Source organism: Bidens hawaiensis, unplaced genomic scaffold, assembly GCF_021521415.1.
Source record: "Bidens hawaiensis isolate Kalapana, Puna unplaced genomic scaffold, B.hawaiensis_p1.1 tig00019321_1, whole genome shotgun sequence".
NCBI classification, from domain to species: Eukaryota; Viridiplantae; Streptophyta; class Magnoliopsida; order Asterales; family Asteraceae; genus Bidens; species Bidens hawaiensis.
The window spans coordinates 207203-231346 of NW_027492929.1; the positions used below are offsets into that span (position 1 = coordinate 207203).

The window sequence follows — 24144 nt, forward strand, 5'->3', positions numbered from 1 at the left end:
TCTTCATGCAGGCGTGGATGCAACCGCATTCCAGGGTGGAGCGGGGAGGAGCACTTCTGGACCCATGACGGTAGGTTTGGTCAACCTACCCGAGGCGATGACCCAGGCGGCTGCGCCTGCTTCACGTGTTGGTTCAGTTGCTCACTCGGTTGAGGCAACTGTTCCAACTGTGACGTCGTCTCCGCCGGCTGTCAGTGCCATATTCACTGATTCCTTCACTGAGCCGGCGGTGAGTTTTTCTGCGGGCTCTTCCGCAGCGACGACCACGGTTGTGAGTTCACCTCCGGTGAGTTCACCTCTGTTGGTTCCTACGACGGCGGCTTCAACCGCGCCTCCGGCACCGGCGACCACCTCGCCCCCGGCCGGTTCAGCAGGTATGTTTGGGGTTGGGGCGTCTAGCCAATCTCTGCCCCCTTCCCATCTGCCTGACCTCTTGGATGGATATCCGTTAGGTTCGGGTGATGGGTTTGGCGGCTACAGGCCTGTTATGTTTTTTTTTTATCTTTTCCTAACTGCGTTTTGTTTTTGCAGTGTCGGATTCGAATGAGGTGTTTGTTCCGCGGTGGAACATCCGCCGGGGAACCACCCTTCGGACGGTTGTGGACTGCGTCGAGTGGGCGCGCCACGCCGCCCCCAGTGGTGCACTGGGAGAAGCTATGTCAAGCTACCAGGAGGGTAGGCTGACAAACGAGCTTTGAATTCTCCTTGCCCGGATGCAGCCGCGCGTCGAGCTGCTTTGTCGTGAAAACGACAAGTTAAAAGCAGCTCGTATCCAAGAAGTAGCTTAGGCGCGGGCTGTCCGGGAGGAGAACAGGAGGCTCTCCGCCGTTGCTGCGGAGAAGGAGAAGGCCTTCAAGGCCCTTGAGGTTGAGGTTCAGGCCCGTCTCGAGGCCCGTTCCAAGGCTGCCCAAGCTGTTAACGAACAGCTTCGGTTAGCTAAGGAAACCGCTCGGAACGCAACTGAGAGGGCCACCAGGGCTGAAGCTGTTGCTGAGCCTCTACGCACCGAGAATGAGAAGCTCAAAGCCAAATTAGAGAGGCTCCAGCAGGCTCATGACGCCTTGGCCATGGAAGACGCCAAGAAGCTTCAAGAAATCTTGGACCAGAGGGGTATGCTTGACCATACTGAGCGTAAGCTAAAGGGCGTTGAAGAGGCTGCTGTTAAGGAAGTGTTGCTTGCCAACCTTAACAAAAGTGAAGCCGAACGCGCCCGTAACCAAGCTCAAGCTGCCCTCCAGGAGGCTCTGGTTACCAAGGAATGGCTTCTACGAGAAGCGTTGTCGCAGGTAAGCTTAGCTTCATAATGTCTTCACGCTTTTCTTTATACTTAGAAAAGGTTTTGATACTTGTATTTTTGTTTTGTAGGTTGTGCATCGGGTCTTCACGGACACATCATATGACGATGCCATGAGCGCAGCCCTCAACGCTTCTCATGAGGATGGGGAAAAGGCTGGCTTCCTGCTTGGTCTAGGGTTCGTTGAGAAGGGCATCCCGCCTTCCAACTTCCCTTTATATGATGTGGATACTGAAGCTGCTTATGACCAAACAGTGAACCAGTATGCTGCCTTCCCGCATCCAGTGGTGGAGAAGGTGAACGAAGTTGCTGCTGCTGATGATGGGTTAACCATTCTCAAGACCTTCCTTGAACCGCCACAGCCAACTGATGGTGCGGGTACAAGTGGGTTTGGAGTGAGTGGTCCTGAAGCTTGAACCTTTAAATTCCTTCCCACTGTTAGGATAGGTTTATGTTTTTGTATAGATTTACACTCTTGTAGGCGGGTAGATACCCGGTCATTCTTGTAATACTTGAATTTTTATGGAATGTAAATCTTTTGTGCGAGTAGGACCGTCACTCTTGCTTTATAAACGTTATACGACTTGCTCATGCATATTATAGTTTAATTTGGCACTTGTTTTGCCACATAAACAATATATGATTCGCTTGTGCATACTTTAGTTTAACTTAGCAATTTCTTAAGTACTTTGAATAAGTTAACCTATCAACGTGGCAGATAATAGGTTAAAGTTTTGCTTCCTCTTTCGTGATTGTGCGGGTAAGACCGTCACTTGCACTTAGTAGGATGGCTAAACTTTACCTATATCTGACCTGCGTGGAGGTTTTCCTCATTTTTTCCTTGAAGATATTTTCTCAGTGTTCTGAATAAGTTAACCGTTCGACGCGCGGTTGTCAATAGGTTAAAGTTCAGTTTCCTCTATCATGATTTGTGCGGTTAGGCCCGGCACTTTCATTTAGTGGGATGACCGAACTTCACCTATGACTGACCTGCGTGAAGGTTTGCCGTTTTTTGTGTTTATGCGGGTTTTGCCGCCTTCCACACGCAACGATTTCTTCACACTTATTTATGCGGTGAAAACCGGCATATCAGTGTTTTGAATAAATTAACCTTTCGACGCGCGGTTGTCAATAGGTTAGTTCGGTGTCCTCTATCATGATTTGTGCGGTTAGGACCGACACTTTCATTTAGTAGGATGATCAAACTTTACCTATGACTGACCTGCGTGAAGGTTTGCCGTTTTTTGTGTTTATGCGGGTTTTGCCGCCTTCCACACGCAACGACTTGTTTTCCCACTTATGTATGCGGTGAAGACCGGCATATCAGTGTGGAAAGTTCATTAAGTATAAATGTAAGACCATCAGCGTCAATGTGATAAGGAGAATCATTTCCATTAGAAGTGGCTCTGGGCCTTTTCTTTTACAAGTTTGGAATTGATCTACATGCAGACTGTGTAATTGAGCTCCCTTCCATGTTCTTGGGAGTGTCATCGAGCCTTTCGAGCCGATATGCACTTGGTTCGGAATCTCGTTGTTTACGCAGTATGTAGTCTCCGACATTGAAGCTGCATTTTTATTCGTGTTTTCCCCAACTGGGGTTCTACACGCATTAGCCTGCTCAGCGTTCATTACGCCACGAGGTGCGTGAGCGTCCCATCTCTGACAAATGCTTCGACGATGTCCTTCAAGTCTACGCATTCTTCGGTGTTGTGGCCTCTTGTCCTGTGGAAGTCACAGAATTTGCTCTGATCAGCGTTGTGACGCTCTCGGATTATTGGAGCCTTTGGCCATGGGAGTCTCTCGGTGTCGAATATCTCGGTGACGCTTTTGGTGAGTGGCGTCCATCTGGAGTTCCGGTTTGACGACGGCATGTTATCCTTTCCGCCTAACCGAGGGTGCGAGCCGGATGAGGTGTCAAAGTTTACCCTAGACTGCCAAATGCCTAGCTTCCTCTTTTTGTTTAGTCGGGCGGTAAGGACATTGTTTTCTCTTGTTTTCTGGGTGTAGAGGTTTGTGCTCTGGGGAAGATCTCTACCCAGTTGCTTTTCCGTTTCCGCGAAGCGTTTTGCTGCTGTCATGATGGCATCCCATGTGGATGGCATGCCATCTTTACCCGTTAAGGTGCGGATGAGCTCTGGGTCTTTTGTGCCCTGGATGAAAGCAGCGCGAACAAAATCTTCGCTAATATTATCCAGACTTAGCTTCTTTGAGTTGAAGCGAGTGATGAAGTCTAGCAAAGATTCATCTTCCTCTCGAATGCAATTGAGGATTGTCCATTGCTCTTCGGTATACTTTCTTTGTTGGCTGAAGTGTTGGCTAAACTTCTGTTGGAAGTCTGCCCAATCATAGATGTGGTGGACCGGTAGACGGTCAAACCACGCTCTAGCTGCTCCAACCAACGTCATCTGGAACATATAACACCACGTGGGTTCCGTCCAGTTGCTGACGGTTGCCCCCGCTATGAATCTGTTCAAATGATCGTCTGGGTCGGATATACCATCATAGGTGCCGATGTTGGACATCTGTTTGGCACTTCTTGGGGCAATTGCTTCCGCAATGTCCCTTGCAAACTTGGAGGTTTCCGCATTTGCAGCGGTTGGTCTGAAGGTTTTAGAGAAGTCACGTGGGTTTCCACCCGCGTTTTTTGGTTTGAAGGTTTCTCCAAAATTCCTTCTTGGTTGGAAGTCCGTTTCCTTACGCTTCCCTTTCGCCTTATGGCGAGGGTTTACGTCGGTGTCGGATTCCTTCGAATCATCGTCCAAGTACTCGCACTCATTGCTCATGTTGAGCTGTTGTTGAGTGCTTCCGAATTCGTCAGCCTGTTGGAGTGAACGTAAGCGTTCATCCAACTCAGCTTGGAATTCCCTTTGACGTTTTTCCGCCCACGCTTTAACTTGTTCAACTGTTTGGCGGGGGGGGGGGGGGGGGTCTCGTCTGTTGTCTTTCCACCTGGGTATCAATGAATCCCATGGGAGGATTGTTTACTGCACTTGCCCCGGCTCGGGTAACCGGGGTAGTGTTCGTAAAATTTACTGCACTTGCCCCGGCTTGGGTAACCGGGGTAGTGTTCGTAAAATGTGTGTATTCGCCGGTGTTCCCCCCAGTAGTTGGGGTTGTGGTTACCGGGGTTTCTTGGTTACTCCCTGGCCTGGGGACCGGAGTAACGTTAACCATCTTTTCGGAGGTTTTGAAAAAACTGAGAATTAGTTCTAGCTTTTATGCACGGATGGCGCCAATGAAGAAACACTAATTGACCCCGGGCAGATTACGGATAATCTGGGGGTTAAATAGATGTTTCCCACGAGGGGTTATGTCCGAAAAAGATGGTTCTTCTGGTGACCTGCAAAACAGACACCGTGAGCTCGTCACTTAGAAGGGGGGGGGGGGGTACCTCCTTGTGACCACCCTCCGGCGTGAGAATCAGACTAGATTGCTCTTGAATATAAGTGTATATTAAGAGATTGCTAGAAAAGATAAGATGTGATAAGGTAATGTAATGTAATGTCCATACCATTCCAAGGTGTTGGAGTATTTATAGCCGAAGGTAGGTTTCCAAGCAGGTACAGCCGGCTGAATAGTATTCCTGTTCTGCCAACTGTGGGCTACGCACGTGCCATGCTGGTGGTTGGTGGGTAGGCAGCGGCTGATAGTGACCAGGCCGGCTGTGTACTATTCCTGTTCCACCAACTGCAGGCTATGCACGTCCTCCGACAGGTTGGTGAGTAGGCAGCGGCTGATAGTGACATACAGTACAAGAGCGTGCTGCTCGTCATACTGTTGTCAGTGAGCTGTCGTATCTTTGGTCAGATCTTTTGTCCATACCTCTTCAGGTACAGTATAAAAGATCCTCCAGTATCGTACGGACTGGCTCATTTGTGCGGGAGTGTTCCCGGCTTGCTCACTCCTTCTTCAGGTGACATTACTGAATTATTTAAGAGTTAAGTGCCCTGTGCGTGTAGCCTTGCTGCGCGGGTAGCCTTCCTTGATGGCTAGTATCCGTTGCTGCGGGAACAGGCGGAGTACGTCGACCATTGGGAGGCTTTTCCTGCGGGAACATCTTGCGTACTGCGCGTAAGGATGTCACGTCTCTGAGCATGGTGGGTCATGCGGATCCAGTTGGTTTCTGCGCAGACGTCTCTTCAAGGTGAGTCTTGCGAGTTTAGCCTTTGCGCAGACGTCCCTGTTGAAGGTGAGTCTTGCGGGTTCAACTGCACAGACGTCCCTCTTTGAGGTGAGTCTTGCGGGTTCAACTGGGCTCTGCTGGGACCTACCTCTTCAAAAACCATTTGTACATAAATAAAAGATCCATCTGTCTGTTCATATTTAAACTTGTTCCACAAGAAACAAATAGGTCAGATGAAAGAAGAGACAATTCTCAGGTATAAAATTCCCAATTTAATTTCATTTCATTTCATTTCATTTCATTTCCTGTTATTAAATTCTTGAAAATAATTGAAAAAAATCAATTTATTCCAAAAAAAAAAAAAAAAAAAACTTTTTTGAACAGTCTGTAAATCTTTCAATTTTTGGAAGCTTCCCAAATTATGAATTGATTCTTGGGTTTGTTTATTCGGTGTTAGTTGAAACTTTTATTAATTTATAATAATAATAATAATAATAATAATAATAATATTATAATATTTTAATCAACATATGCTTCCTTATTAAAGTCTTCGTTCAAACCTTTCATGCTCAAAGAAATAATCAAATTACAGAATCACCTTCTTCCTTACACTTTCCATTTATTATTTTCTTGAAATAAACAATATTTATATAATATACACACACACATATATAAATACTTTATATTTAGCTTCTGATTCTTGGAAATTTATCATTTTTTTCTTCATTTCTTCATACCCTTTTGTTTCTTGTACAAAAAAGTTTATAAATTTTCAAGAAAAATTGAATCTTTAAGACACAAGTTTATTAATTTGTTAAAAACCATTTATGGGTTGTGTTTATTTTGATATTTTATTACTTGGGTTGTGAGCTATCTGCTTGAAACAAATTAGTTTATTCATTTGGGGGGTGTGCAAAGCAGTAAAGCACAAATCTTTTTGTTGTTTTTTGGAAGATTCTCATTTGGGTATCTCTAAAAACTGGTTTCTTGAAATAATTTGTTAAAAAAAAAGATTGATTTTTTTTAAAAAAAAAAAATGGGTACAGGGAGGAAAAAAAGGTTGCATTTTAGCAAGATCTATTCATTCAAATGTGGAAGAAATAGGTTTGATGATGATCATTCACAGATTGGTGGTCCAGGGTTTTCAAGAGTGGTGTATTGTAATGAAACTGGTGTAGTATCAGAGGCTGCAAGTCAAAGTTATCCTGATAATTATGTTAGGTCAACAAAGTATACACCAATGACTTTTTTACCAAAGTCATTGTTTGAACAGTTTAGAAGGGTGGCAAATTTTTACTTTCTTGTTACTGGTATTTTGTCATTTACAAAACTTGCACCTTACTCTGCTGTTAGTGCTATCCTTCCTTTGATTATTGTCATTGGTGCTACAATGGTTAAAGAAGGTATTGAAGATTGGCAGAGGCAAAAACAGGTATGTGGGATTTATATTTAAAGGTTAAAACTTTAGTTCTTGGTTGAATTTATATTTATAAGTTTGAACCTGTTATGTTCTTTTTTTTGTTAAATTTGTAAACTTTTCTGGAAAAATTAGCCTAAAAATTTGTTTTTGAATCTTGTTTAATTAAAAAGTCAAAGTTCATCTTGTGTTTATTTTCTGTTGTCAAATTTGAAAACTTTTCTGAAAAATTTGCCTAAAGATCTGTTTTTGAATCTTGTGTTTGTTTAGGGTCTTGAGGTCAACAAATGAAAAGTCAAACTACATCTTGTGTTTATTTTCTGTTATTTGTTAAATTTGAAAACTTTTCTGAATAATTGGCCTACAAATCTGTTTATTAATCATTGTATTTTAGAATCATGAAGTCAGCAATAAAAAAGTCAAAGTTCATATTGTGTTTATTTCTGTTATTTGTTAAATTTGAAAACTTTTCTTAAAAAAATAGCCTAAAAATCTGTTCTTGAATCTTGTGTACTTCTAGCAGCATTTTATATTATGTTTATTTTCTGTTATTTATTAAATTTGAACTTTGCTAATAGCCTAAAACTCTGTTATTGAATCTTGGTTTTCTAGGATCATGAGGTCAACAACCGAAAAGTCAAAGTTCATCGAGGCGGAGGCGTTTTCGAAACGAGAGAATGGAAAACCCTGAGAGTAGGAGATGTAGTCAAAGTGGAAAAAGACGAGTTCTTTCCAGCCGATCTTCTATTACTCTCATCAAGCTATGAAGACGCGGTTTGTTATGTCGAAACCATGAATTTAGACGGTGAAACAAACTTAAAACTAAAACAATCATTAGATGCAACTTCAACAGTTCATAATGATTCAGATTTAAGCAACTTTAAAGCGACCATTAAATGTGAAGATCCAAATGCAAGCTTATACGCATTTGTTGGAACAATGGAGTATCAAGAACAACAATACGCGCTTTCGCCTCAACAACTTCTTCTACGCGATTCAAAGCTTAGAAACACGGATTACATATACGGTGTTGTGATCTTCACGGGCCATGATACAAAAGTGATTCAAAACTCAACCGAAGCACCTTCAAAAAGAAGTGGGATCGAAAGACGAATGGATACTATTATCTACTTCTTGTTCTTTATCTTGTTTCTAATGGCTTTCCTCGGTTCGGTTTATTTTGGGGTCATGACGAAACGTGATTTAGACGGTGACAGACAGAAAAGATGGTATTTGGGCCCGGATAGATCAGATATCTTTTTTGACCCGAACCGAGCTCCAGCTGCAGCGATATACCATTTCCTCACAGCTTTGTTATTATATAGTTACTTGATTCCGATTTCTCTATATGTTTCTATAGAGATTGTGAAAGTATTGCAGACAATTTTCATCAACAATGATATTCATATGTACTATGAAGAAGCTGATAAACCAGCTCATGCGAGGACCTCGAATTTGACCGAAGAACTTGGTCAAATCGACACCATTTTGTCAGACAAGACCGGGACTTTGACTTGTAACTCAATGGAGTTTATTAAGTGTTCGATCGCGGGGACTGCATATGGGCGTGGTGTGACGGAAGTTGAACGAGCTATGGCTAAACGAATGGGGTCTCCGTTAATTGTTAACGGTCGTGATCAACTTGATGATAATAATTCTGATGATTCTACATTGGCAGTTAAAGGATATAACTTTGAAGATGAAAGAATCACAAACGGCTACTGGATTCATGAACCGCATTCGAATGTGATTCAGAAGTTTTTTCGGTTGTTAGCTATCTGTCATACCGCGATACCTGATGTGGATGAAGAAACCGGAAAGATTACATATGAAGCTGAGTCACCTGATGAGGCTGCTTTTGTTATAGCAGCAAGAGAGCTCGGGTTCGAGTTTTACAAAAGGACACAAACGACCGTTTCTTTTATGGAGTTAGATCCTGTTTCCAAGAAAAGAGTCGATAGGTAACAACTTTTTTTGTGTTTTTATTGTCTCGGGTAACTTTTAATTTCACATTTGAACCGGATTTTCGTTAAACATGATCTTTTTATTACCAAGATCCAAAGGTTTCAACTTTGTTGCGTTTTTCTTGTTTCGGGTAACTTATTGTATCAAATTCTGTTAAAATTGTATCAAATCCCGTTAAAGTTTATGACTTTTTCATTCCAAGATCTGAAAGTAGCAACATTTTTGTTTTCCTGTTGTTTCGGGCAACCTTTTGGACTCAAATGTCTGATCTTTCTATTGTTTGTTTGCAGGACGTATGAGCTTTTAAACGTTTTAGAGTTCAACAGTGCACGAAAGAGAATGTCTGTTATCGTTAGGGACGACGAGGGAAAGCTACTTTTACTATGTAAAGGTGCCGACAGGTAAGCAAAAACCAACAACAAACGAGTCTTTATTCCTATCAGTAGTCATTGTTGTTCAGGTATTAACTCTATGTTTGGATCGTGTTCAGTGTTATGTTCGATAGACTTGCCAAAAACGGGAGAGAATTTGAACAGAGTACAAAAGAACACGTGAACGAGTACGCGGATGCAGGTTTAAGAACCTTAATTCTTGCTTATCGTGAGCTCACCGAGGAAGAGTACAAAGAGTTCAATGAGAAGTTCACAGAAGCCAAGAATTCAGTTAGTGCAGACCGCGATGAGTTGATCGATGAAGCAACCGAAGAAGTTGAAAAAGATTTGATACTTCTTGGCGCCACTGCTGTTGAGGACAAACTCCAAAAAGGAGTAAGCTTTTTATTTTTTTTATTTTATACTTTTTTCAACTCAAGATCTTCATTTCTTGAATCTTTCTCATATTAATAACGGTATTTAACGCGATTTTTTTATAATTTTCATCAGGTGCCCGAATGCATTGACAAACTTGCTCAAGCGGGAATCAAGATTTGGGTTCTCACAGGCGATAAAATGGAAACCGCAATCAATATCGGGTAAGTTTCGCTTAATCAAGAATCAAGATTTGTTTTCTTGTTTTAACATTTTGTTTTAAAGCTGTATAGTTTGTATCTAACCTTAAAAAAATCAAAACTTTATGCAGATTTGCTTGCAGTCTACTTAGACAAGGAATGGAACAAATCACAATAACATTAGAGTCCCCGGAAATCATAGCAGCCGAAAAGAGCGGGGACAAAACCGTCATTTCCAAGGTCTCGAAAGAAAGTGTCAAGAAACAAATATTATCAGGAAAGGCGCAGCTTAGTGCAACAACCACTGATCCATTTGCACTTATCATAGATGGAAAGTCTTTAGCATATGCATTACATGACGATATTAAGAACACGTTTTTGGAGCTTGCGGTCGGTTGTGCGTCGGTTATCTGTTGTCGGTCTTCGCCTAAACAGAAAGCGTTGGTTACTAGACTTGTGAAGGAGGGGACCGGGAAAACGACTTTAGCTATTGGTGACGGGGCGAACGATGTGGGAATGCTTCAAGAAGCTGATATTGGGATTGGGATTAGTGGTGTCGAGGGGATGCAGGCGGTTATGTCAAGTGATATTGCAATTGCTCAGTTTCGGTTTCTTGAAAGGTTGCTGTTGGTGCATGGACATTGGTGTTACAGAAGAATCTCTTCAATGGTATGAAACTATGAATCTTATTAGTTTGTTTTGAATACATACTATGGTGTGCACCAATATTTTCAGGCCCATAGTTTCAGGCCCAAATTCATTATTTTGGGCCCTTTTCTTTCGGCCCAATGTTTTCAAGTCCAAATGGTAAAACTGACAAAACCGTAACCAAAGTTTCCAAAAACTGAATTTTCGGTTTCCGGTTAAGTTTGAGCCCAAAAACCGACCCATTATATACAGTCGCTCGGGGTGTGCATGGGTCATTTTGGGCTCAAACCGAACCGAAAAATTGGTTTTTGCCTTTTTGAAAACTGTTCGGTTTGGGTTTCAGAATGGATTTTGTTAGACTTCGGTTTTGCCACTTGGGCTTGAATTTTTTTGAGCCTAAAAAAAGGAACTAGAATAATGAATTTGGGCCTGAAACTTTGGTCACAAATATATTTTACATTGATTATTACACAGAGTAAAAACATTTTGGATTTCAATTAAAATTCAATAACAAAAGTCGATTATTTTACGGGATTGTTTCGGTTTTTTCAGTTTTCAATACATGCAAAACCGAAACCGAACCAGAAATTGGTTTTTGAAAAAAAAAACATACATAAATCTAAACTGTTGGTTTTGGGCTGTTAAGTTGGTTATTTCAGTTACTTTGTCACTCGTTACCATATTAGTCGATCGAAATCTAAGACCCGTGTTTTTACAATGCAGATTTGCTACTTTTTCTACAAGAACATCGTGTTCGGGACCACTGTCTTCTTATACGAAGCATACGCATCTTTCTCGGGTCAGCCCGCATACAACGACTGGTACCTATCTCTATACAACGTCTTCTTCACATCGCTTCCCGCCATTGCGTTAGGCGTCTTCGACCAAGACGTTTCCGCCCGGTTCTGCCTCAAATTCCCATTACTATACCAAGAAGGTGTCCAAAACACTCTCTTCCGTTGGCGACGCATATTCGGCTGGATGCTTAACGGGCTAGCCAGCGGCACAATAATCTTCTTCCTATGTATTCGGGCCCTAGACCCCGAATCTTACCGAAAGAACGGGAAAACCGCGGGAATGGAAGTTGTGGGGGCCACAATATACACGTGTGTCGTATGGGTGGCCAACTGCCAGATGGCATTAGCAGTTAGTTATTTCACTCTAATCCAGCATGTGTTTATTTGGGGTGGAATATTCATGTGGTACATGTTCCTACTCGCGTACGGTGCGATGCCAACGACGATTTCAACGACTGCATACAAGGTTTTTACTGAAACACTTGCACCCGCGCCGAGTTACTGGGTGGTCACTTTGTTTGTAGTGATTGCAGCATTGATACCTTATTATTGTTATAAAGCCGTTCAAATGCGGTTCTTCCCAGCTTACCATGGAATGATACAATGGATTCGATACGAAGGGAACACGGATGACCCCGAGTATGTTAACATGGTGAGACAGCGGTCGATCAGGACGACGACAGTTGGGTACACGGCTCGGTCTATAGCGAGGGATAATAATTTGTATCATTTGAACTTGGAACGACAAGCGCCAACTAAATCATGATGATGGTTTTGTATAAACTTGTTTGTACAGAAGATTTTGGTAGCTATTCGTTAATTGTTATACGACGGTAAAGATGAGATGATCGTCGGCCGAGTTCCTGATTTTCGGGCTGTGAAGTTTTGTTGTAAAGTAGGGAAATTGCTTATAGATTTTGAAGAGGGAATCATGTTTTATGATCTTAAGTTTATGTTCTTTATATTTTCTTTCAAATGATATTTTTAAAGACTTTATTGGTTACGTTGTTGCAATACTTTTTAAAGACTCATGGATGCATATGCATTTTAGGTATCTTTTGAACGAGTAAACCGCGGTTTTCATCCCTGTGGTTCGTCTAAATCTGCGGTTTTAGTCCAATAGTTTCAAATTTGCGATTTCACTTGCAATTAAACCCGAATTCAATAACCCTGTTAACTTTGGTCGTCAAACCCATCAGTGTGCCCTCACGTGAGGGGCATTTTTGTCCTTTTACTCCCCAAATAAACCCAAGTCGTAATTCACAAGCCCCCCCGCACGTAAGGGGCTTTGGTGTATTTGGAGAAAAAAAGGATGAAACTGCCCCTCACGTGAAGGGTACGACGATAGGTTTAACGACCAGAATTAACGGGGTTAATAAATTCGGGTTTAATTGCAAGTGAAATGTAACCACAAGAACGAAAAACGCAAATTTGAAACTATTAGACTAAAACCACAGATTTAGACGAACCACAGTGACGAAAATACTAGGTTTTTATTCATTATGTTATTTTATATATAAACTGAGAAACAATTAGTTTGACAACATATATTATAACAATAATTCAACACTTTTTTAATAAATTATAATAAACCAAATTGAATTAAAACAAAGCCTTATTTATTGGGTCATAACTCATAAGCTAATAATGTGTTACAAAAAGGAAGATTCAAAACTAACAACTTTTTGATTATAGGATGTCAAAGAGAACAACAATGTATGAGCATTTAGCTTACAAAAATAATGAAATAAAAAGAGGATGCATGTTTAGTTTAGTTTCTTTGCCAACCTTGAGTTTCTTCTGGCTATAATCTCGGCGGCCCAACTCTTGCCGACTTCGGTTTGAAACTTCCCTGCAGTGCAAACAATATAATATAGCATCAAAACGTATTTTGACCAAAATGGGTTCGGGTCAAATCAGGCGTTCTTTAAAATATCAATTTGGTTCAGGTCAAAACGTATTTTGACCAAAACAGGTTCGGGTCAAACCAGCCATTTTTTATAAATATCAATTTGGTTCGGGTCAAAACTTGTTTTGACCAAAATGGGTTCAGGTCAAACCGGTCGTTTTTAAAGAATATCAATCTGGTCCGGGTCAAAAAGTGTTTTTGACCAAAATGGGCTCAGGTTGAAATAACTTGTTTCGGTGGTGAAAAGTAATAGTCATGGGTGATGTTGACCCATTAGGGCCCGTTTTAAGTTAACAAGTTTCACAAGAGTGACCCGTTGTATAATATTATTAAAACCAATTACCCGAATTGACCATTGAATTTTTTAGTTGACCCGAATTAATCCATATGCAACTTTTTTTACCCAAATCAACGTATTTCTTGTAGAACGGGTCGTGACTTTTCACTCCTAATTTATCATTTTTTTTGTAAAAAATGGTTTATAATAAAAAAATAATAATAAAAAATTCATCTTACCAGCTGTTGAGAGAAAAAATTCATCCAAAATTCTGTTGTGTTCTGCAATAACATTGTTAAACTAGAATCTTAGAATAAAACAAGATAAACAGATAAAAGTCAGCAAAAGTCAAACAGGTTGAAAGTCGTTAAAGTCTACGTTTTCAAATATCTTTCAAATGAGTCACACGGGTTGAAAGTTGTTAATACTCAAAAGTGTACTTCTAATACACTAATGATAATAACATATTGTAGTTGTTAGCTCAATTCTTTCTCATAATATAACTGTGACCTAAACGTACCGGTTTCATATTCAAGTGCTTGCAGAATCATCTCAATCTGTTTATATAAAAAAAAGGTTACATTTTTACTAATTATTATAAAAATGGTTAACAAAAAGATTAATAGAAAAGCATACTTTATCAAAATCTTTAACAAGATTAGCCTCAAGAGACGCATTATCCTCATACTCCCTCCAAAGTTCTTTAATTTCTTGGGCTGCAAGTTATGAAAAACAATATTCGCTCAAACCCATTTCAGAAAAACAAAAGAATATATAAATCTTGAACAAAAAGTAATTAAAAATACCCCTCATTCCTCCACCAAGAACATTGCAGATCTCGTTTAAAGCCGCTTGTTCAAGTCTACTCTTTTCTACTTTCGGCACACCATCGGATGGTGTTATATCACCCACAATAGCTGTAAAATTCAGATAATTATCAATTTAACAAAAAAAACTAATAGATCATACAAGTATTTAAATTTGGAGGATTAAACATGTACCTTCCGCAATGTCGTGCACAATTGCAATCTTGATACATCTAGTCAAAGTAAGCAAAGCTTATGACATTTAGTTAATGTTACTTTTGTAAGGTTTAATGGTAATGAAAAATAGCAAAGAGTAGTTAAAATAAAACCTTTCTCTGTTAATACCGGGAAGATCACCAACAATTAAAGCCATTAACGCCATTCGATACATATGATCGGCAATGGATTCGGGACCGTTAATTCCATGATTAACCCATCCCTTCCTTTTTGTTGTCTACATTGAAAGAAAAGTTAAATAACTAACATACAACCATACAGGTCACAAACCGTGCACACCCCCATGATCCCAAACAGATTAATCAACTCATGCAAATCGTAATTAAAATCGACAATTAATTTAAACAAAGCTCACATAGAATTAACTATTAAAACACAAATGCAATTAATCCAAAACAACTGGCCCGACCCAAAACAACCCTTTCTGAATTGACCCATTTTGACCCAAACCTGCCTGACCCGAACCGAAGGACCCTTTTTTTCTGAATCGACCCGCTTTGACCCGTAACCCAAAGGCATCCAACCCGGCCCGTTTACCAGGCCTACATATTACAGTGACAATGATCTTCAATAACTCAATCTTAGTTTTACATTCATCAAAAAAATCACAAATTTCAAGAACCATATAAATTTTACATTATCGAAAAACCTTCAACAGAATCACACAACATAATCATAGCCCCCAAATTACAGTCACTAATTACCAATCCAAAACAAACTAATCAGTTCATGCAAATGTTAATTAAAATTATCAACTAAATTTAAACAAATTTAACTAAAAATGATTAAGCCCAATTCATTATTTGAGCTAAAACTTGTTTTTTTTGGGCCCAAAATTTTCAAGCACAAATGACAAACCCGTAAAAACCTAACCGAAACCGAAGTGTTTTCAAAAATTCAAAAAACAAAGTTTCAGTTTTGGTTCGGTTTTAGCCCAAAACCAACACAAACCGAACCACGCACACCCCACAAATCCATAATGTCCAAACAAATTAATCAGCTCATGCAAATTATAAAATTATAATTTTTATCAACAATTAATTTCAAACAAAACCGACAAAAAAACAAACAATTAGATACTGCTCTGACCCTTTTTTGAATCGGCCCATTCTGACCCAAACCTGTACTGACCCGTAACCCGTCCCAAACCAAAAAAAACCTTTTTCGAATCAACCCATTTTGACCCGAACCTTTTCTGACCTATAATCTGTCCCCTTTATCGAATCAGCCCGTTTCGACACAGACCATCCTGACCCATAACCCGAATTTGCCCAAACCGACCTGTTTTCCAAGCCTAAATTTTACAGTGGCAATCTTGGTTTATAAATTCATCAAAAAATCATTAAAAAAATCATAAATTTCAGAAAACCTATAAAATAAATAAAAAAAAAACCTTCAACAGAATCATAAACCCCAAATAATCAGCTCATGCAAATCATAATTTTTTTTAACAATCAATTTAAAAAACAAAACTATTAAACACAAATGCAATTGGCCAATTAGATACAAAACACATACCTTAAGGCTATGACAGAGCGTGAGGAAATCAATACTAGAAGAACAAGACGATGAAGCATCCGAATCAATCGCCGATGTTTTGTGTTCTGATTTGGGTATTTGACAACGAACCAATTGCAATTTGCGATCAATAATAATATGATTAAAGGGTAGTTTGAGCAAATTAGAACGCAGGGGTTTAGGGTTATTGAAAGATCTGTAAAGGGTATGTGGAGAAGATGAAGAAGAAGGGTTAACAGCTGCCATTGATGAGTTATTTGGTTCAAAGTTGAAATCTTGATCCAAAAAGGTGGGTTCTTGGAATGGGATTTTGAATATGAATATGCTTTCTTTTGTTGTTGTTTGGGCAAAAGGTAGAGGTGAGATGGAAATGAAATAATTTTTATTTTTTTTTGGTTTTAGGGTTTGTTTGTACGGGTGTTTGTTGAATCGGGTTATCTGGGTTTGACGTGAATTTGGATTTGGATTGATTTGGATTCGAGAGATTTTGGGTGTGTGATACATGCATGTGCATGTATTAATATAATTATCAGTATTTGTTTATTACTTTATTTAAGTTAATTAGTAATTGGTCTATGAGTTAGTAGTCGGTAATTTAATATTCATAGTGGTTAGTTTATTTAGAGTCATATTAGCAAGTAGCGGGTAAGTGGTTTGTATGACTATTTATAGTTAATTTGTATTTGTTTTTAGCATGACTAAAATATTGAAAATGGTGCTCCAAAAGAGTGTCTCTATCTTTCTCATCTAATTCTTGGGAGTGTTTACCTACTACAAAAGGCTAGGGAGATTAACCATCTCGAATCGGTTACTATCATTGGTGCTTTCATTCTCGCCTCAATCCTCCGCCATGCCGCCCCGCGAAGACTCCACTTCTTCCGATGACCTTCCACCCTCCATTACCGATCAGCTTAATCAACTCATTGTCATCACCACGACGGCTATCTCATCGCAAGCCAAAATCAATAATCAACTAGCCGCTCTCGTCAAAGACACAAAAAATCTTACTACCAAAATCGATGCTCAAATGGAAACCACCGCCCGCCTCTTTAACCATGTCACCCAACTCTCCGACAAACTTACCGACACGTACGATCCACCACCAACACATACACCGACACCATCACTAAAACAGTCACCGCCCCTGTATGAACCATCTCCACCCTTCCAAGTCGTTACACAAGTCACTACCTCTTATATTCAGCCTACAAAATTTATACGTATTCCACATTCGGTCCCTTCAATACCCGTACGTTGGTCCCAAAAGCTAATATCTAAAGTTGAATGTCTACTCTTGGATGTTACCTCCATTTATCTAAGGCAGTTCACACATGCAGGAAAGAAAGGACCAATACAACATCATATTCCACTTTTCAATATGTTCTTGGATATACGAGCTATGGGTAGGATAACATGCCGGCCATTTCCTGAACAAATACGAGAATGGCGACCACCGTGGCGCGCCATTGAGACTGAACCGAACGCTACTGGAAGACGTGAGTGGCGACCACCATGGGCCAAGCATTCCGTCCTTGAGGACAAGGACGTTTTTTAGGGCGGGAGTATTGATACGTGCATGTGCATGTATTAATATAATTATTAATATTTGTTTATTACTTTATTTAAGTTAATTAGTAATTGGTCTATGAGTTAGTAGTGGATAGTTTAATATTCATAGTGGTTAGTTTATTTAGAGTCATATTAGCAAGTAGCGGGTAAGTGGTTTGTATGACTATTTATAGTTAATTTGTATTTGTTTTTAGCATGAATGAAATATTGAAAATGGTGCTTCAAAAGAGTGTCTCTATCTTTCTTATCTAATTCTTGGGAGTGTTTGCCTACTACAAAAGGCTAGCGAGATTAACCATCTTGAATCGGTTACTATCAATGTGTCATAAAGCACATGATATAGACTCGTAACACAATTAGATAAGTCTAATTGTGTATGGTATAACCTAAATTGATTGTGTATTTTATGTTATAATCTAAATCGATTGTATGTTTCATATTAAGATAGGTTGAAAGTTGAAATCTTGATTGAAAAAGGTAGATTATTGAAATGTGATTTTTGAATATTAATGTTTGTTGTTGTTGGGACAAAAGGGGAAAGGAGGTGAGATGATTTTTTTTTCTTTTTTGGTTTTCGGTTTTGTTTGCATGGAGTTTGTTGAGTCGGGTTTTGGGTTGTTTGAATCGGGTTATCTGGGTTTTGTCACACCTCGAAAACCTTAATTTAAAAACGGAAGATTATGACCAAATCTTTCGGGTGGTGACAAACGTCGTTTCAACCAATCACATTCAACAATAGATTTCAAACGAAAGTTGAACTTTATTTAACCATCAGAGTTATTACACGTGTCATATTACACGATTTTTATTCAACTTACAAGTTCAACATATAGTCAATATTTTTCATTCAAACACACGACACTATTTTCCTGAGCTCTTCGCGAAGCTTCCATACTTCATTTAATTACCTGAAAAACATATGAAAATAATGGTTCATATATATATATATATATATATATATATGAATCGAAAACAACATCCATATAATGATCTTTTGTCATTATATCCGCTATCAATTTGTGTGTAATCGTCACTACACCCCGAATTATATCCAAAACATCCCGTGTATAATGGACTACCGCCATTATAACACCAATCCGTGTGTAATGATCTATCGTCATTACGTCACATAACAATAGGCATTTTACTTCTTAAACAAATAGTGCTGTTGTAGACGAGCAAATAATACAACATTACGTATGACTATCATAATTGATAACACGATACATACCAGACTCAATATATACCCACTTTTAACCCAACGCGATTGGAAGTGGGAGGCGTCACCCCGATATATCTACCCATATTTATGTGCCCCTTTCTATGGTTAACTGTTATTTAGCCAAATAGACTCATCTCGGGTTTGACACGGTTTGTAAAATAAAATGTCTTTACAATATCAATAGGTTCCATATGAAATGAAGAATATGCTTTTCCTCAAAACACAATTAAATATCAATTTGAAAACAATTCCAGTTAAAAATCGAGGGGATTCGATAGAGAAACTCATGGTTTGTAGCTTTTCGTTCCAAAATCCCCTGTCCTATATTAGTACACGTTTCGCTAATAAAAACTTGGTTTTAGTTTTTATATAAAACTCTTTTTAGTTTATTAGTCCTAATCTAGTGTCCACATAAGCACATAAGCAAATAAGCGAGTACACATAGTTCGGTTTTCCGTTAACTATAATTTAATTAATTGAATCAATTAATAAACAATTAAAATATATAATATATTTTAAGTTTCAGTTGCTGGAAAGTTTTAAGAAAATATTCATTTTTTATTTTTCATAATTCTTGTCGGTTTCGTCGGTTCTTATGTTTAAAACGAACCGTTTCGGTTATTCATGCAAATGTAACTTTTAAAAGTAATTATACATATATTATCCAAGTTTTATAAGTTACTTTGTAAAAAAATATTATTTTCATTTTTGTTAATATTTTCTTAAAATAACAACTTTTTAACGTTTTCGTGTCGGCTTTCACGACACGAACCTTTTAGGACTAAGTTTTGCCATCTTGTCTTTTTCCCATATATTAACTTATCTTGTACATGATTATTTTACCACTTTAGTGGCTGTTCTAAAACAATCCCTAGTAGTCGTGTCAATTTCGTTCAAAAAGACGATTTTTCGACCGTTAAGGTTACCGACAAGTCAATTAAAGTGAACAAGTCTATACTAATCATCTAATGGACTAATCACACATATTAAGGACACATAATCACCATAAATTGCAGTTTTGATCAAATCATTTTGCAAGACACGTTTAACCCAATTTTCAAGTTTCTAGTTCATATTCTAAGTTTATTAATAATGTTACTAATCAAGTAACATTATTAATACCTATTCACCATAAATTGTTATTTTTATATGAACAAATATCATATTAATACCTAAATGTCCAGGTTCAAATCATCATATAATTTATGTATAAGTTTAATTAGTTTATTAACCAACCAAATTATGAATTTCCCAATTGTTTAACTAACAAAGTTTCCTTATTTAGTAAGTTGTTGTCCATTTTAATCAAGGTGTTAACTAATCCATGCTTCTAATCTTTCACCCTATCTTAGTTCAAAGTTGTTATTAATCACATATTGATCACATTCATCACAAATATTCACATCAAAATCTAAATTTTAACTTTTCTTAAATTAAAGTTTTCTTAATTAGCAACTTTAACAATCTTTGTTAATCTTCAAGTACCAACTATTGATTCTAGCATATATCCTATCTTATTTTCAATTAGCTTATTCCATATCATTTCTTAATTCAACAATCCATCCAAATTCCCTAATTACTCCAAAATCCAAAAATCCCAAAATTTACAATTATGAACATATCCTTGTTTTGTTCATTTCTAACAACAATTTCTCAATAATCAAAGTCCTTACTAACTAGCTAATGATCAATAATCAATCCAAATTTCATTATAACAACAAACCTTAACAACAATTTTATCTATGATTATACCAAACTATCAAGTAATCCAACAAGATTTCTAATCAATCTTAACAGTCAAAATATGACCTTTAGGATGAATATATGCATGTATGGGTGAGTTTAATACTTCCCTTTACACATACACACATACTCACGTCTCATATACACACACAAGCATCCAAAATTTTCAATCTCTAAGATCAATCTCAACCCAAGAACACCTATTCTAACCAAATTAACCATATAAATTAACTTATAAACTTACTTGTGTTCTTGAAGATCTAATGAGAATGAGATGGGTGTGAGTGTGATGATCCTTCCTCCTAATTCTTCTTCCTAAAAGCCTAACTCTACCATGATATTGATCTAACTTGAATGTGTGTGTGGTGATTTGAATGTCAGTATGTGATGATGTGTTTGTGATGTGTGTGTGGGCATATATATAGGGTGAGGAGGACATGGTTTTACAAGTAAAACCATGGGTGGCCATTGGTTTTAAGAAATGAAACAATGGGATAAATCAATGGGTGGTGGCACATGGGTTTGAGTTAGTAAGTAGGTGTTTAAACAATAATCTTAAGTTTCTATTTTAACGTCTAACGAATTTTAGATAATCAAACGAATTCCGTTTCTAATAATTTTTGTCAGACTTTGAACGAAATTGTATTCTAGGTAATACAAGCCTAAGAAACTAATTTATGGAAATAGTTGACGTTGGGTCCTTACCGGGTCGTCCACCGACACTCGGTTTACTTATTTTGCAATTTTTGCAATTCGAGCCTTCTAAAATTAAGTTTATGCATTGTCTCGACTACTTTAATATGTATCTTAATTTTTCGAGGCCATTTAGACACGGGGAATTTTTTCGTTTCTAAGTCGTCACCCGAGGTCATTTTGCGTAGTGTTTGCTACGCGACAAAATTGGACTTTTTCAAACTTAATAAAATATATCTCAAATATTTTTTTGAGTTTTTGGACTAAAATAATATCACCTATTTATTATATTATTTTATTTGCGTAAACACAATTATATTAGTCGCGGTTTAGGCTAATTTTTAGCCGGGTGTCACAGGTTTGACGTTTTGTAAACTAAATTTGGATTTGGATTAATATGGATTCTAATGGTTTGTGACTGATTTAGATTCGAGAGAGTTTGGGTGTGTCATAACGCACGTGATAGACTCGTAACACGAATCTGGTATTAAGTTCCTATGTTGGATTTAATTGGGGTTGAGGCAGTTTTGAGTCAAGCTTGGAAAAATGTTAAACTAAATAGTTTGGTGCGGTGGTTTATGTGTTCATCTATCTATTTTGTGAATTTACCAACGAGATATTGTTTATGTTATAACCTAAACCGATTGTATATTTAATGGAAAAGTTTATATTAAATCGATTGTGTATTTTATGCTATAACCTAAATCGATTGTGTATTTTATGTTATAACCTAAATCGATTGTGTATTTTTTATTAAGTTAGGTTGAAATTTGAAATATTGATTGGAAAAGTTGGGTTCTTGGAATACGATTTTGAATATGATTGTTTGTTGTTGTTGGGGCAAAAGGGGAAAGGAGGTGAGATATTTTTTTTCTTTTATTGGTTTTAGGCCATTGTTTGTATGGTGTTTGTTGAGTCGGGTTTTGGGTTGTTTGAATCGGGTTATCTGGGTTTAACGTTTTGTAAATTGAATTTGAATTTAGATTGATATGGATTTTGGTGGTTAATGAATGATTTGGATTCGAGAGGGTTTGGGTGTGTCATAACGCACGTGATACAGACTCGTAACACGAATCTTATATTAAGTTCCTAGGTTTTAGATGGGTTTGAGGCATTTTTAAGTATAGTTTGGAAATATGTTAATCTAAATTGTTTGTGTTTGGTTGATGCGGTGGTTGATGTGTTGATCTATTTATTTTGTGAATTTACCTACAAGATATTGTTTATGTTATAACCTAAACCGATTGTGTATTTTATGATAAAGTACATATCAAAATGAATGTGTATTTTATGCTACAACCTAAATCGATTGTGCATTTTATGTTATAACCTAAATCGATTGGGTATTTTTTTTATTAAGTTAGGTTGAAAGTTGAAATCTTGGCTGAAAAAGTTGGGTTCTTGGAATACGATTTTAAATATGATTGTTAGTTATTGTTGGGGAAAAAGGGGAAAGGATGTGAGATATTTTTTTTCTTTTTTGGTTTTCGGGTTTGTTTGTATGGTGTTTGTTGAGTCGGGTTTTGGGTTGTCTGAATCGTGTTATATGGGTTTGACGTTTTGTAAACTGGATTTGGATTTATTTGGATTCTGATGGTTTGTGAATGATTTGGATTCGAGAGATTTTGTGCGTGTCATAAGGCACGCAATATAGACCCAAAACACGAATATGATATTAAGTTCCTATGTTCGGTTTAAATGGGTGAGGCAGTTTTGAGTCGAGCTTGGAAAGTCTTTAAACCAAATAGTCAGTGTTTGGTTGGTACGGTGGTCCAACAAGATATTGTTTATATTATAACCTAAACTGAGTGTGTATTTTTATGCTATAACCTAAATCGATTGTGTATTTAATGTTATAACTTAAATCAATTGTGTGTTTTTTATTAAGTTAGGTTGAAAGTTGAAATCTTCATTAAAAAAGTTGGGTTCTTGGAATACGATTTTGAATATGATTGTTTGTTGTTGTTAGGGGCAAATGGGGAAAGGAGATGAGATATTTTTGTTTTCTTTTTCGGTTTTAGGGTTTGTTTGTATGGTGTTTGTTGAGTCGGGTTTTGGGTTGTCCGAATCAGATTATATGGGTTTGATGTTCTGTAAACTGATTTGGATTTGGGTAGATTTGAATTCTTATGGTTTGTGATTGATTTGGATTCGAGAGAGTTTGTGTGTGTCATAACGCACATGATAGACTCGTAACACGAATATTGTATTAAGTTCTTATGTTGGATTAAAATGGGTTTGAGGCAGTTTTAAGCTTGGAAAAATGTTAAACTAAATAGTTTGTGTTTGGTTGGTGCGGTGGTTAATGTGTTGATCTATTTATTTTGTGAATTTACCAATAAGATTTTGTTTATGTCATAATCTAAACCGATTGTGTATTTTATGATAAAGTTTATATTAAAACGATTGTGTATTTTCTGCTATAACCTAAATCGATTGTGTTTTTGTATTAAGTGGTTGAAAGTTGAAATCTTGATTGAAAAAGTTGGTTTCTTGGAATACAATTTTGAATATGCTTGTTTGTTGTTGTTGGGGCAAAAGGGGAAAGGAGGTGAGACATTTTTTTTTCTTTTATTGGTTTTAGGCCAATGTTTGTATGGTGTTTGTTGAGTCGGGTTTTGGGTTGTTTGAATTGGGTTATCTGGGTTTTAACGTTTTGTAAACTGAATTTGGATTTGGATTGATATGGATTCTGGTGGCTTTTGAATGATTTGGATTCGAGAGAGTTTGGGTGTGCCATCACGCACGTGATATAGACTCGTAACACGAATCTTATATTAAGTTCCTTGGTTTTAGATGGATTTAAATGGGTTTGAGGCTTTTTGAGTCTAGTTTGGAAAGATGTTAAACTATATAGGTTGTGTTTTGTTGATGCGGTGATTCATGTGTTGATCTATTTATTTTGTGAATTTACCAACAAGATATTATTTATGTTATAACCTAAACCGACTGTGTATTTTATGATAATGTTTATATTAAA

The 24144-nt window shown here is 37.7% G+C and overlaps 2 protein-coding genes across 2 annotated transcripts; one reads left to right on the forward strand and one right to left on the reverse strand.

The window, feature by feature from the left end:
• The first annotated feature begins 6080 nt into the window (after positions 1 to 6080).
• LOC143558098 (putative phospholipid-transporting ATPase 9) lies at positions 6081 to 12169 on the forward strand. The gene is made up of 7 exons (XM_077047008.1): positions 6081 to 6849; positions 7447 to 8795; positions 9090 to 9200; positions 9290 to 9566; positions 9681 to 9769; positions 9877 to 10414; positions 11117 to 12169. The coding sequence occupies exons 1-7, from the start codon at positions 6454 to 6456 to the stop codon at positions 11954 to 11956; spliced, it is 3600 nt and encodes a 1199-aa protein (XP_076903123.1). The 5' UTR covers positions 6081 to 6453; the 3' UTR covers positions 11957 to 12169.
• Positions 12170 to 12874: 705 nt separating this feature from the next.
• Positions 12875 to 16307, reverse strand: LOC143558084 (uncharacterized). Its single transcript, XM_077047000.1, has 8 exons — positions 15938 to 16307; positions 14512 to 14636; positions 14378 to 14415; positions 14183 to 14293; positions 14013 to 14092; positions 13897 to 13933; positions 13616 to 13657; positions 12875 to 13042 (listed from the first exon to the last, which is right to left on the reverse strand). Exons 1-8 carry the CDS (start codon positions 16181 to 16183, stop codon positions 12957 to 12959), a joined length of 765 nt encoding a protein of 254 aa, XP_076903115.1. The 5' UTR covers positions 16184 to 16307; the 3' UTR covers positions 12875 to 12956.
• Between the last annotated feature and the right edge of the window lie 7837 nt (positions 16308 to 24144).

Coding starts and splice junctions, on each gene's coding strand:
- LOC143558098 (XM_077047008.1), top strand. CDS start 6,454: ATGGGTACAGGGAGGAAAAAAAGGTTGCATTTTAGCAAGATCTATTCA. Junction 8,796..9,089: donor TCCAAGAAAAGAGTCGATAG/GTAACAACTTTT, acceptor GTTTGTTTGCAG/GACGTATGAGCTTTTAAACG. Junction 10,415..11,116: donor ACAGAAGAATCTCTTCAATG/GTATGAAACTAT, acceptor TTTACAATGCAG/ATTTGCTACTTTTTCTACAA.
- LOC143558084 (XM_077047000.1), bottom strand. CDS start 16,183: ATGGCAGCTGTTAACCCTTCTTCTTCATCTTCTCCACATACCCTTTAC. Junction 14,093..14,182: donor TCTTGGTGGAGGAATGAGGG/GTATTTTTAATT, acceptor CATAACTTGCAG/CCCAAGAAATTAAAGAACTT. Junction 13,658..13,896: donor AGCACTTGAATATGAAACCG/GTACGTTTAGGT, acceptor ATGTTATTGCAG/AACACAACAGAATTTTGGAT.